Source organism: Barbus barbus (assembly GCF_936440315.1).
Source record: "Barbus barbus genome assembly, chromosome: 27".
NCBI classification, from domain to species: domain Eukaryota; kingdom Metazoa; phylum Chordata; class Actinopteri; order Cypriniformes; family Cyprinidae; genus Barbus; species Barbus barbus.
The window spans coordinates 17,786,368-17,799,764 of record NC_136755.1 but is presented as its reverse complement, the minus strand read 5'-3'; the positions used below and the strand labels follow the sequence as shown (position 1 = coordinate 17,799,764).

Here is a 13,397-nt window from a genome sequence, read left to right as displayed (position 1 = left end):
CTAATCTAATTGTCATGCCATTCGAATTTCTTATTAAGAAATTCTTTTAACCCCAAAAGCAAACTATGCAACCTTCGAAATGGTTTTCTTTAGAATACAAATCTTGTGTAATCTCAGGCTATCTGTAATCAGAAGCACGTTTAAAACTGGAATATAATTTAATTTCATTCACGTGTTTCATAAACACATAATCCTTTCTGGATCACAATCCGCCATCAAAATGGTAAGTTTAATTATTATGCAGGATCCTCACATGCGATAGCCTACTAGCCGGGAAAACTTCTTTATGTTTACAGACGTGACGTAATGACCAGTGCCATGCTCGAATTTCCCGTGAAAACCTACCCGTACCACTCAAATTAGAAAACATTATTATAAGCTAACTGCTGTGAATCGGGCTAAAATAAGGTGATAGTTTTTAACACTGGTTGGTTATGTACTTACTCAAATATTGATTTCGGATCATTTTTAACACAAAAAAGTTACGGACTGCAGCTTTAATAAGAATGGAAAATTAAAATACGTCTAATTTTTCCTCATGAAGGTAAGAGTATACATCATTCGAAGGTGCAAATAGTTTTATTTGTGTGCACTCACAATATCAACAAAATGTTTAGCTTTTTAAAATAAAGAAAACAAACAGGGTGTCTTGATCTTGAGCAGGAACACGTCACAAAAACTGAACCAAAACTCAGCAAATACTTACCTCACTGACATTATACATATATTTATAGAATGCTATAAAATACTACTTTACAACGAAATAATTCAAATCAAAAATTAAAAACTCTTTCATTAGCCTATGTAATCCATAAAGATGCATTTCTCTCTAAAGGCGCGTCCAATGAGGATATATGGGGAGTCAGGATCGTCAAACTTAATACCATTTTATTTATTTATTTGTTGTTGTTTTTTTGTTTTTGTTTAGTTTTTTAGTGTCACACTGAAAAATAACTAAAGATTAACGTCATACTAATTTAATAAAGTCAAAATTACGATAATAAAATCATATTATATTGCGTGAAATTAATGTGAAAATTACACCCCGCAAAAAAAAAAAAAAAAGTCTGTTGCATCCAACCTGTTGTTCTTAACACGAAAAATAGCAATAACACGTAGGCTTATAGATATCTTTTAAAATCTATTTTCATGAGACATTCATTTGTATAAATCAATATGCATTCCAAATATTCATTCATGTTTATTTCGTGATGCAAATATTAGAGGAAAATATCGTTGATTCACATGCAGCTTGAACTGAGGCGAATGTAGTTGCCTCACTACAAATAAAAGAGCTCAAAACACATTCATTGTTTGTATTTGATCTTAATATTTACAGAAAGATGAGACTTTGTGTTATTATACAAAAACACAAAGCTTATTGCGATTATTGGGTGGCTTGCATGCAATGAATGGACTTGAAAACATTAAATATTATTTCCAAGCATTTATACCGTAATTAAAACAGCTTGTGAATAGTCGTATACGTATATTGTTGTATATTGTGAAATACGTAACGGTATTTCCGTAAAAAAAAATCTACAAGTTATGCGAGTTGGAGCCCATATCATTTGGGGGGGCCCGTACAAATTCTTTTCATATGGGCCCGGGGCTGACTTGCTACGCCACTGGTTACACGGTGTGTTACACCAGTAGGTCTTTTTAAGTGATTCATCTGTCTGTCTATCTATATTATCTATTTATGTGTTTAATTATTACCTGATTTTATAGAAGAAGAAAAAAACAACACTTTTTATTGTGTAATGTTGCTTAGCTGCTAACGTCTTAGTTACTGTATATAGAAAACTTTTTATATTGTATTTTATATTATCTATTAGTACTTCAAATGCTGATTACTCAAATACCCTTAAGCACTAGCTTTGTTGAATTGCCTCAGCCGATATCTTTCTTGGTTCTTTTTGCGATGAAACAACCTCATCCGGATTTGTCAAACAGATTTGTCAATGGACTTCTTGTTTTTAGATCTTGAATCTTTTTTCACTAAAGCTGTTTATAGTCAGCAGGCATTTGACAGAGTCAGTAATTGTCAAACGATCACTGCTTCAGGCCAGAGCTTCAGTCATTATCTCGCTAAATGCTTAGCAAGAGGAGCCATGCCAGGTTACCTCACTAACCTTCTCATGTAGTTCTTCTTACGTATAGCCTAAATTCTTTCAAAGCCACTGAAAAATGAATATGCAAGAGCCTTTGAACACAGTTGTACATCATTAACATTCATGCTGGTGTACACATCAAGGTCTTCTTGCAGGGATCGTACACTGCAATGAAAAATGTCATCCATGGGGTCCATGATCTGGCTTGATATTCTTAATTTCCCCTCCCTTAGCCCATGCTTCGTGACATTACCTCAGTGCTTGGATGTGGGATAGGCACTGAATATTTCATAAAATGCACAGAACATCATGAACAATGCTTTTGGAATGTATTATGAATCTTTGAACTGGCCTAAAAAATATTATTAACCTACCTGGATAGGATTCCTCTCTAAACTTCCAGACATTAACAGCAAGAACACCAAACATAAATTTTAGTAATGACAATATCTCCATGAACACTTTTTTTATTGCTATGTTTATGCCACCTTGCAAAATACTAGCAACACTGAGCAACCAACAGATTTCTGTTTGTGCTTTCTGTGGTTTCCTGGTTTGATGAGGTCAAATAGGGCCTGAAATGGTGTTTAAATGGTGTTTCTTGTGCATCTGAAATGGTCAAATATGGTCTGATCTGTCTTCATCCAAATTTTTGTCAGTCTGTCTGACAGAGAAAAAAAAAACTCTTTAAACATCAAGCTTTTAACACTCTTTCAGAAATGTTATTTAAAAATCCTATTTTTGCATTTCAGAGACCCTCTGTCTCTGTTTTCGCCCACCTCTGCATGGTAGCGATCTTTATGCCTCTTTTGGGATGCTAATGTTGAATTATGGTCATTTTCATATTTGAAACCGCCATTAGCTATTGCTTTCACATTTAAAAGGTTTTGGTAATTTGATAAATTGTGGTCAGATCAACCCACATTTGCTCGGGGCTAATAAAGACCAAAAGACCACGTTTTCACAATGCAAACAGTGAATCTAGATCATTTATGGCGTTAAGATGAACAGCATATCAATTTCCATTTCAGCATGGGTCAAATGCAATCTGTGAATGATGATTTCATTTAATCATAAATGATACTCCTTCCTCATAATTAGGAAATAGAAAAATATTTGCTGTTCAGACGCTCTCAAACCAGCAACAATAATTAATAACCTGAGTTAATTAATTACACCTACACAGAGCACAAAAAGCGTCCCTCAATTAGTAAGAGGAGGTAAGCAAGGGCATCCTTGCCGAGGCCTGATCAAAAGGCAGCTGGAGTCCTTTTTGATGAGAATCAAAGGAAATGGCACTGTGCTGGAGATGAGCCGCTGATGGTGGGACCCATTAGTTTGCAGTCTGTCTCCTTTAGCCCGCACCTGTGAGCACAGCCCTTCCATACCAGAGCAGGCCCTCGATCAATACACAATTGGCTGATCTTTAGGTTCCTCTGATGACATTAAAGTAGCAAGGTCAGATTTCCGTCAAAGTTTATGAAAGCAGTCGCTGAGTTTATTGCTATACAACTGACGGCGGATTGCAGGGACGGGAGGTGGGGTTGGGGGTGAATAATGAACATATACATAGTCTACAGTCCCCCCTTTCATCTTTTGTTCGGATTCATTTACAAGAGCAATCTTACCTTTGGTTTCTGTGATCTCACAAGGCAGATGATCAAAGTGTGTAAAGCTTTGGTTTAGCCATGATGGATTGAAATAGATGAGAGTGGTGTGCTGTATGACACATGTTCTCTATAATCCAACCATGTGTTTTGACATAAAACAACAATCAACCGCAATGGGCTTTCATTTCTGTCCGTTATGAAATGCTGCATTGTCTATGGCTTTGCTTATCAAGCCAGCAACATTGAAGTTAGTTCAGAGAGGTACATTTGCTCCAAATGAGGTCATTTTGAAAGCGTTATGAACCCCAAAGACCGCAAAGATGATCAGTTGTCAGGCGTGTATGAGGCGTGTCTGAGCGTGTATGTGAATTGGCCTTTTTTCAAAACATTAGGTTGTAGGTGGTGATATGAACCATCTTCGCCCAAAACAGCAATACTTTACTAAAGCCTCGATGGTTTTGGTCAGGCATTTATTTTTATTTTTTTCCCAGTTTGCTGTATCATCCATCTCAATAATAAAGTGTGATTGAAAGTATGCCCCGTAGACCTCTTTTTTTCACATTTGGTTTTCTCTCCCAACTTTGTTTGCTTAGTATAGAGCTACGCCTGTAATGTTTTATCTTGGGACAAATATGGAGAAAATAGTGTCAGAGGGAAACACAGCCCATCTCAGCCAAGCAGCTGTGTGAACGCCATGCAGGACTGAGCGTCCACGTCCAGCTGGAAACAAAGAAATCCATCCTTTCTAGCCATGCAGTCATAATTGTGATAATGAAAAGAGAATATTTTCATTATACCTCTTCCAGAATTGAACGGCGAGGCCAACACACTCATTGCTGCTTGCTGGCAGATGGAAATGGGTTTAAGGATCTTATTATTCCTGAGGGATTGCAAGTGTATCGGCGCCTTGCTTCTCTGCCCTGAAAGGAGAATAATTTATAAGCAAGAGAGCGTTGAGGCGAGGTTACAACACATAGTAATAAAGTCGCCCCTTCGGCACCAGTCTTGGGCTGTATTGAAACCAAATTGGGATGCTAATGCGTTGGGCAGCGGCGGGGCCTCTTAGGTCATATGCCTCTGGAAAACTTCAAGTTGCTTTCTGCTCGTCTTAAGCTGCTGGATAACAGACTCTTCCTCCGGAAGGATGAGATGTTTGTTTTTCTCACATGGCGTCGTCATGTTGAAGATGAGTCTTCTTGGACCTTGTCGCACAAAGGGCTGGGGGATATCGTCAGGCTCTCTGCTGAACCTCCATGTGCTGATGGGAGAAGACAGCTGTTTGTGAAAATTGCCGTCTCAATTTTAGCATGCATGAGTAGTTCTTTAGAGGACACTTGGGTAATTATAAAAAATTATAAAATCTGTGATATCAGCTTTGCTCTTCTTTTTTTAAATAAAAAACATGATGTAGATGAAAAGGCAGAGGAGGCCTCTGCCATTGTCATCGATATGACATGATTTATTATGACTGTAATCTCTAAGAACAGTTATCTTGTCTTGTTATCATGTATATTTCCATGAATTTGTTATTTTATGTCATTTCTGTACCCTTTTTTTCTTTCTTTAAAAAAATAATAAATACTAAAAAGAAGCAGTAGCAGCAAAAATTGAGGCTGCAGTGAGGCACTTAGAATAGAAGTAATTGCAAAATGTGGAGGTTTTAAAAAGCAGCAAATTTGAAGCTTAATTGAATAAAACCACATTAATTCGGCTGATTTTTGTGTTATTTGATCTTTCATCTTTTTTATGGATGCTTTAGGCTTTACCTGGTCATGCCAATGAAGCTGTAAAAGTAGTAGATATAATTTCACTCAGAAAATGCATTCTTCAAAATATAATCTTCTTTTGTTCCACAGAAGACAGAAGTTCTTAAAGGTTTGGAATTACATGAGAGTGAGTAAATTGACAGAATTTTTGGGTGAGTTTTCCCTGTAAACCACAAATGCCTTGTTGAAACTACTAGTGACAACAGTGGGTATTTTAACATTTACAGAACACCACCTTTCACTTTTGTTGGTAAGTGGTAGCGACTTATATTGTACCTGAAATATTCCTTTAAAACAGCCACTAACCTAGCTTAATATGCAGAGACAGCACAAAAACGGTAAGCACTCCAGCACTAACAAAACATTGTTCTGTTTTGAGAATCGTAAACCAGACACAGCAACAGTTGTTTAACCAATGACGTGTGTTTGGGGCGGGGCATCAGTATTTCTGACCAATAGATGTGTTCAGGAAACCTTTTTCAAACAGTTTTTATTTTGCAGTTCCTTTTAGTGACTCTATTGGAAATGACACTTGCCCTTTAACTAAACAAGATCAACAAACAACTTTAGAAGAAAGTGAACTAGTAGTTGCAGCCTATATTTAATTATCTTTAAATGCCAATGCTACTTATCCACTAACTTCTGGCCAGTTTATTTAGAAACATTGCGCTGAAAGAGAATTAGCCACTTCCTGCAAGCGCTTTGCTGTCCACCCACCTAGATACTGCAGATTTTTGCTTTCCCTTTGGGACTCAACAACAACAACAAAAAAACATCCGAAAGTACATCCTGCTTTTTTACAAATGTAATCGATAGACCACGTATTAGCTGGTACAAAAGATGGAACATTGAGGGCAGGAAATGTACTGTCACCCGAGAGTCCAAGCTGCAAGGTCCAGCCCCAGCGCTACATGTCTAAGGCAGCAGGACGGTGATGAATGGCCAGTCCAAACGGAGGTCTGCTGATAAGAAAGCCAGCCAGTTCTACAGTTTAAAACCCATTCCCCAACCTAAAGTTGAGTCTTGGAGCTTAGATATGTGTAGTGAAGTGAATCTTCAAACCAAATTATACTGGCATAGCCTCAATTTGTTGTAAAACCCAGGAACATTTTCAAGCCAAGTGTGTGATTCACTGTCTTCTACATTTCAGGGTTTTAATTATGTGAATTGTAATTACCCCCCCCCCCCCTTACTCTTACTCAAAAATGTATAAAAATCTGTTCTCTGAAGAACTTCTGCTTTCAAAGTCGCTAAGATTTTCTATGTTGAATCCTGAAAGTGTTTAAGCTGTTCAAGTAAACTTGCAAGAAAAAATAAGCGCCAGAGTGACTATGCGCATGAATACCACTGCCATAAATAATAAATCCTTGCAATGTATAGCTTTGGCGGGATTTCTCAAAATTTGCAAGCCCTTTTTAATTTTACATAACTATGCACTTGCTGTTAGAGATGCCCCAAAATATGTAATTGCTAAAAATTTTCTATGCTTTGCATCTTTGGGAAGTTTCTTAATAAAACAGAAGAGAAGGAACTGATACTGAAACTTCGGTGTCTTTGTGAGATCACTAGAAAAGATGAAAGAATACTGTTCCTGGCACTTTCTCATTATAGCCCTTTTGAGTGCTTCTTATCCATTCAGAACGGGAGAACTTGCCTTTCTTTCTATGAATATGGATTTGTACAGATTGCTTGAATGATACATTCATTTGCAATTGTGACCTGGTTTTATCCGAATCGGTTGGAGAGCTCCACGGGAAAACCAGATGGCTCTGTGTTGTTTCCTTAGAGACGATTTCTAAGTGAACCTGACACTGAATCCGACGGTGGCGGCTGCGATTTGAAGTGCAGTGGTGATCTTTTACAGAAAGAGGGCTGAAGAGAGGATCGTGATGGGCCAGTGAAGGGCATTAACAAGCTTAGATGTTATCCTCCTGTCACTCTGTAGCTCACACTGGTTCTGAGAGGAGATCTCAGACCCCTGGAGAAGGCCAGACTCTCCCTGGGGCGTGTCTGTGTCACACTGACTTATCAGAGAGATTACTGGAAGATTTGTAACCTTTGCTAAATCATACTGGAATTCAGTCGGATGGCTTAGGCTTTATGCAAATATGAAGCAGGGGAGACAGTTTGGACTACTTTTTAATAAAGAAGCATTTTTTATAATGTGATTATGGACAAAATAAGTAAATAACTGTGATACGTTTGTGCCACTGGGGACGGTTCAGTTGTGTCCTTGACAGAGGTATTATGTTGTGTGGTGGATGTGGCCATCGTATGTTCCTGTTCGCTGCATGAGGTCCAGCCATTTTTCCCTGTCATGGCTGTTTGGTTCATTGCTCCAGCAGGCAGTACATTTTTGGACCTTTTATTTTTCCTGTTTGGACGAGTGAATCACAGACCCATACCATTACTCTGGACTCTGGCTCCTTCATTCTTATGTTGTCTTTAATGTGTGGGTTGCTTAATTTATATTTTGTTTAGGCGTTAAAGTATTATTGGCATGTTTTGTAAAGCTCAGTCACTATATAAACAACAACAACAATAATAAAAAATATTATTATTATTATTATTTTGTATTAAGTACAGTAGTTTTTGATTATTGTACAGTTTGTGTAGAATTTATTATTAGAAGTAGTAGTACAAATTATTATACACTAACAAAAATAGCATATTTTTATTATGCGATTTATATGCGATCTGTTTATAAATAATACATTTATGTTCATTTCAAATGTATATGAAATTAACATTAACCAAGATTAATAAATGCTGTAAAAATATATTTATTTTAAATCATTGTAAGTTCATGATTTGCAATGTATTAACTAACAAATTTAACCTTGTAAGACTCTATGTGAACTTCTCTCTCTCTCTCTCGCTCTCTCTCTCTCTCTCTCTCTCTCTCTCTCTCTCTCTCAATATGGCATACTGGAATGCTTTTTAAAAAATATTCCGTACAGGCTTCTCATGTCTAATGACCAATACAGAGACACTCACTTAAAATGACAAAGCATGGCATGGACAGTTGGCTGGTTTTTGTTGTCTTTTCCGCTGATGTACCGGATCTCTCATTTTCGTTTCATTGATATTCCCGTCTGCCTCAATGACAAACGCGAGTGATCCATCACCACTCTAAATGGCAAAATTGACAGCCCTCAAGGGCTTTGAATGCCTGTTCTGCTGACACAAGATTATCACATTTATCCTTTTTTATTTAATACTTCCAATGTAACACTTTTTCACATCCAACATGGTGTTGGCGGTTGGATGCTTGTTCCCGACACTTTCATTTCCTAAATGCGAATCGGGCGTCAGCAGGTTATAATCAACACAATTAACATGCTGAGGGATTAACATGCTCATATTTTTTTGTTCTTATTGTGCAATTTACACTCCAACAATCACCCTTAAGATCTTTAAATTATCCAGCCATAACATACTGAGATCAGGGTCCACTGTTTTGAAAAGGGAGAGGCATGTTCAGTTGATGTCCGTCATTTAATTCAACCCATTTTACTCGCTCTGAAATAGAGGTAATTAGGGATATTAAATAAGGGGAGTTGCCAAGTGAATAAGTAAGGACATGGATATGACTTTGTTCTGCTGCATGTCTTTTTCCAGGAGTCCAGTGCATCGAAATCATAATGTTGCTTATTATTAGCGAAAACTAGAGGTCTAATGTGTTAATTTAAAGATGTATTGGTGTTTTATGTTATGTCGGTCATTAAGAAACCTTAGCCACACTATGGATTATATTTTACATGTTCGAAACTCCAGAAATCATTACGAGCAAGACTTTTAGCTAGAAATCCATAATTTGCTGAGCATTTGTGATTACTTAATAAATAATTACAAAAGTACTAAACAAAACCAAAGCCTCTGGGAAAACGGCTAAGTGGCATATTACGGCGTAACACATTGTACAATGAAACGTACAACATATTGTACAATGACTTTTGTAAAAGATTATTATGAGTATTTGTTCAAGTAAACAGGATTAGAAAGTGATGGTTGTGACTTAAGGATGGCATCTTTACATAGTTATTGGGTAATTGTCTCTTTAAGCCTTTGTATTTTTATGTGGTATTTGCATCAGAGCATTTTTCGTTAGTCATTTTGTTTTCCTTTGTGTGGTTAAGGTTCTTGCTGTATTGTTTGACGTAATGAAGTAATTAATCTTGCTCGATAGATCCTCTGTTTGTTACTTTTCTTGGCCAAATCAATAGTAATTCATAAAATCAGCAGGAAAAAATGCCATTAAATATTTTGCACTGTGGTCAGTTTTACTGGTTTTCTTTTGCAATGCTTGTTGGGTCTTCAGAAATAAAGACACAATAAGAAGTGTAAGTTTAAGGTCTATAAACAACAGCATGGAAACATAAGTAGGCCTCCATTGTTAGAGTTGTCTGTCTAAACCTTCTAAAAGTCAGCAGTGAAGTCATGGCCTCCCACTAGCAAGATGTCTGACGCCAAGCCTTATGTAACAGCGCAATCAATGTACCTCTTTCTTTATTTCCCAAACTAGTCCCTGGGCCACAGTAATTTCAGAGTGCTACCGCTCTGCCCTTGGTTTGGATCCAACCAGAACATAAAGCATGAATTGGTTATTAAACAACAAATAATTCAGAAAAAGTGTTGCGCTTTTGCTCCTGTAGCCCTTGGCTTGTCAGTGGGGCATGGTAATAGTGCCAAGAATAATTTTGTTTACTATGAATTACAATTATGAATTATGTTTACATTCTTGAATGTATGGAGAATAACTAGTCTGAATTGATTGCCAAAATACATTTAAAATAAAATAAAATAAAATATTTGCACTACTGTTCAAATGTTTGGGGTTTTGAACAGTAGTGCTGTTTTTTTAAAGAAATTAATACATTTATTTCCGCAAAGTTGCATTAAATTAATCAAAAATAGACAAAGACATTATAATGGATTTCTATTTCAAAGAAAATATTTATATTTCAAATATATGCTGTTCTTTGTATACAATTTTACTATTACAATATTACTGTGTTTACTGTATTTTTATTAAATAACTGCAGCTTTGGTGGGTATAATAGGCTTCCTTTAAAATGTTTGGATGGTAGTATATAAATAACATGCTTAAAGTGAAATTTTTCTTTTTAGAATTGCAGAGCAGTTCTTGTGGGAACCCTGGCGTCCCACCTAAAGGCATCCTGTACGGGACGCGCTTCAATGTAGGCGACAAGATCCGCTACAGCTGTGTAACTGGCTACGTGCTGGATGGCCATCCTCAGCTCACCTGTGTGACCAATGCAGGCAATGCTGCCGTATGGGACTTCCCAGTGCCCATCTGCAGAGGTAAGCAAGCAGCCAAATATCTCTACATGTGAAATGCATGATGCACTGCAAGTGTCTGCGTGTTTGTGAGTTTCCCTGCATGAGTTTGTGATGTTTTTCTGTGTTCTTTTGTCCATGCGGGTGCTTGTGCGTATATGCGTGCATGTATGGGTGAATATATCAGCGAGTGGCTATAGTGGGGTATAAGTACTAGGTTATTTTTATTAGAAATGGCGCAACAGATCAAGCCTTTCATTTTGAGGCCTCTTGAACATTAGAACCACATCACATCTTTGCTCTTATCAGCTCTTACATTTCCATGTTTATTTTCTGTCCTTCTATTTCAATCTTCCATTCTTTTATTTAAAGCCCCATAAGGGTCCTTTTGCATTTATTTGACTCTTTCAAGCAGTTTTTGATTCCCTTTCATAATTCAGCTCACTTTACTTGCCCCACACTGTTATTTTTCCCCTGAAAAGATGAGTCAGGACTCTGTGTGTTTTTTGCGAAGGTATCAAGATTTATTGTCCTATGTTCAGACCAATTATAATGTGCATTAGCCATGACCATTCTCAAATAAGAATCTCTCCATAGACAGCCTTCGCCGGTTTCTGCTCCAGCGTGTTTAATAGAAAGAGGGAAATGACAGCGTCTGGATCATGCTTGCTTTGGTTGGACACAAATTGCAAAGCCAACTCTGCTTGAATAGAAAATAGCCTGAGGTACTAAAATGTGGAGCCTCAACCTGGCCCAGAATGCAGTGGGGTATGGAGGAGCAGACCACTGTGTTTGCTGCACTTGTCATCTGGCACTTTCTTCAGGGAACAACTTTAAGCTTTTATGTGTTAAATGCGTGGATGTGTTTTGATTATTGAATATTTTGTTGATTAATTATGGAAATGCATACAGTACTGTCGCAAAGATGTGATTTTCATTCCACATTAAGTACATTTTATAATGCATGTTGGGTTTGGTGTCTCTATTAGTGCATTTAGTAATTGGATATTCATGAAAACATCACAGAACATTCTTAATTTTCTACTCATAAGTTACCTTGACAAAAAAGTGAATCATTGTGGTAGATGGTATCTGCCCTTTTCCCCTTTTATGAGCAAAGTAGATGGGAGATTTTTACATAAAAGCAGCTCTGAAATTATTTTTGCCCGGCAATTTACAGTTACCATTAATTTTAGATTAAAGGGGGGGGGGTCCATTTTAAACCTTAAGTCAGAGGACCTTTAGAAATACTGCTTTCGCAAATGTCAATGTTATGCTAAAATTCTGTAATGTATGCATCTCTGAATGCAGAAGTGGAGATATAAAAAGCTCTCAAGGATATTTGTGGCTTATATATACAGTGGTGTGAAAAAGTGTTGGCCCCTTTCCTGATTTTTTATTTTTATTGCATGTTTGTCACACTTGTAATGTTTCAGATCATCAAACAAATTTAAATATTAATCAAAGATAACACAAGTAAACACAACATGCAGTTTTTAAATGAAGGTTTTTTTTATGAAGGGAAAACAAAATCCAATGGCCCTGTGTGAAAAAGTGTTTTAGGCCATTAGGCCACGATATATATATATATATATATATATATATATATATATATATATATATATATATATATATATATAAACAATTCAGAAAGCTATAATACATACTTTACTAATTTAATACTTTAATACTGCATTTTCAGCATTTTGGTATTTTGGAATTGACTGAAGCAAATAGTGGTTTCTGTCAGCTGTTTCTAAATTCAGTTTCAAGATTTTTTTCTCAAAATTGCTTGGTTGTGCATATCTCCATTCTTGGATGCCTTTGGCACAGTTGGTCAGTCTGCAGTATCAAGGTGTGAAATAGGCATGACAGCACTGCTGCACAGGTAGTCGAACCGCAACGACGGTCACAGATATTTTTATTTAGCTAGGGTGAAAACTCTTAGCCCTGACATTACCAAACAATACAGTCAACAGCCAATCCCATGCTGCACAACGCCATGGGACTTGTTCATCGTAAAAATAATCTCATTAGACAGTGTGAGACCCTCAGAGAATTGTCTTTTCTTTTTTCTTTTTTTAATTTTCCTGAGCATTTTCTGTTTTTGAAACTGAGCAGCTGCCTCAATAAAAAAAAGCCCTTAACGCAGTCAGCAAAATCAATGCTGCTTTTTTAGACCGAGAAGCAAACCATTTTGTATCTGGAAATCATCCAGACGAGCTCTCGGCATGTTTTATTAACATATTGAGTTGGCTAATTTGGTCCAGTAAATTTTGGCTTCTAATAAATGTTTGTGGATGGGCTCTGTCCTTTGCAGAGGTCAAGGATAACAAACTGGTAAACCCAAGTGAAATGGGCCATCTTGTCACGACTGAGGGAAAGTAACTATGTTAATCATACAGCTATAAAATGGCATCATTTAGGTCAGAGACTGAATTTCAGATTCACTTCAAGCTTTGAATTAGCCGATTGAAGTTACCTCTTATCATCGCATGCCTTCGCTGTAAATCCTGTAAAGTCCAAAAATCTCGGCTGGAAACCGGTGCCTTTAAAGGTCAAGCATGTAGCGAGAAAACACAAATAACGTCACTCTGTAATGCAAG

At 36.9% G+C, this 13,397-nt stretch overlaps 1 protein-coding gene across 1 annotated transcript in view; it reads left to right on the top strand.

The window, feature by feature from the left end:
• Positions 1-13,397, top strand: part of LOC306846787 (CUB and sushi domain-containing protein 3-like) — a gene marked incomplete at its 5' end in the record, with an annotated part of 460,366 nt that overhangs the window by 136,246 nt on the left and 310,723 nt on the right. Inside the window, one exon of the mRNA XM_079380399.1 lies at positions 10,621-10,815. Within this exon, the coding sequence (XP_079236525.1) occupies positions 10,621-10,815 (195 nt within the window). The remainder of the gene's footprint in view (positions 1-10,620; positions 10,816-13,397) is intronic.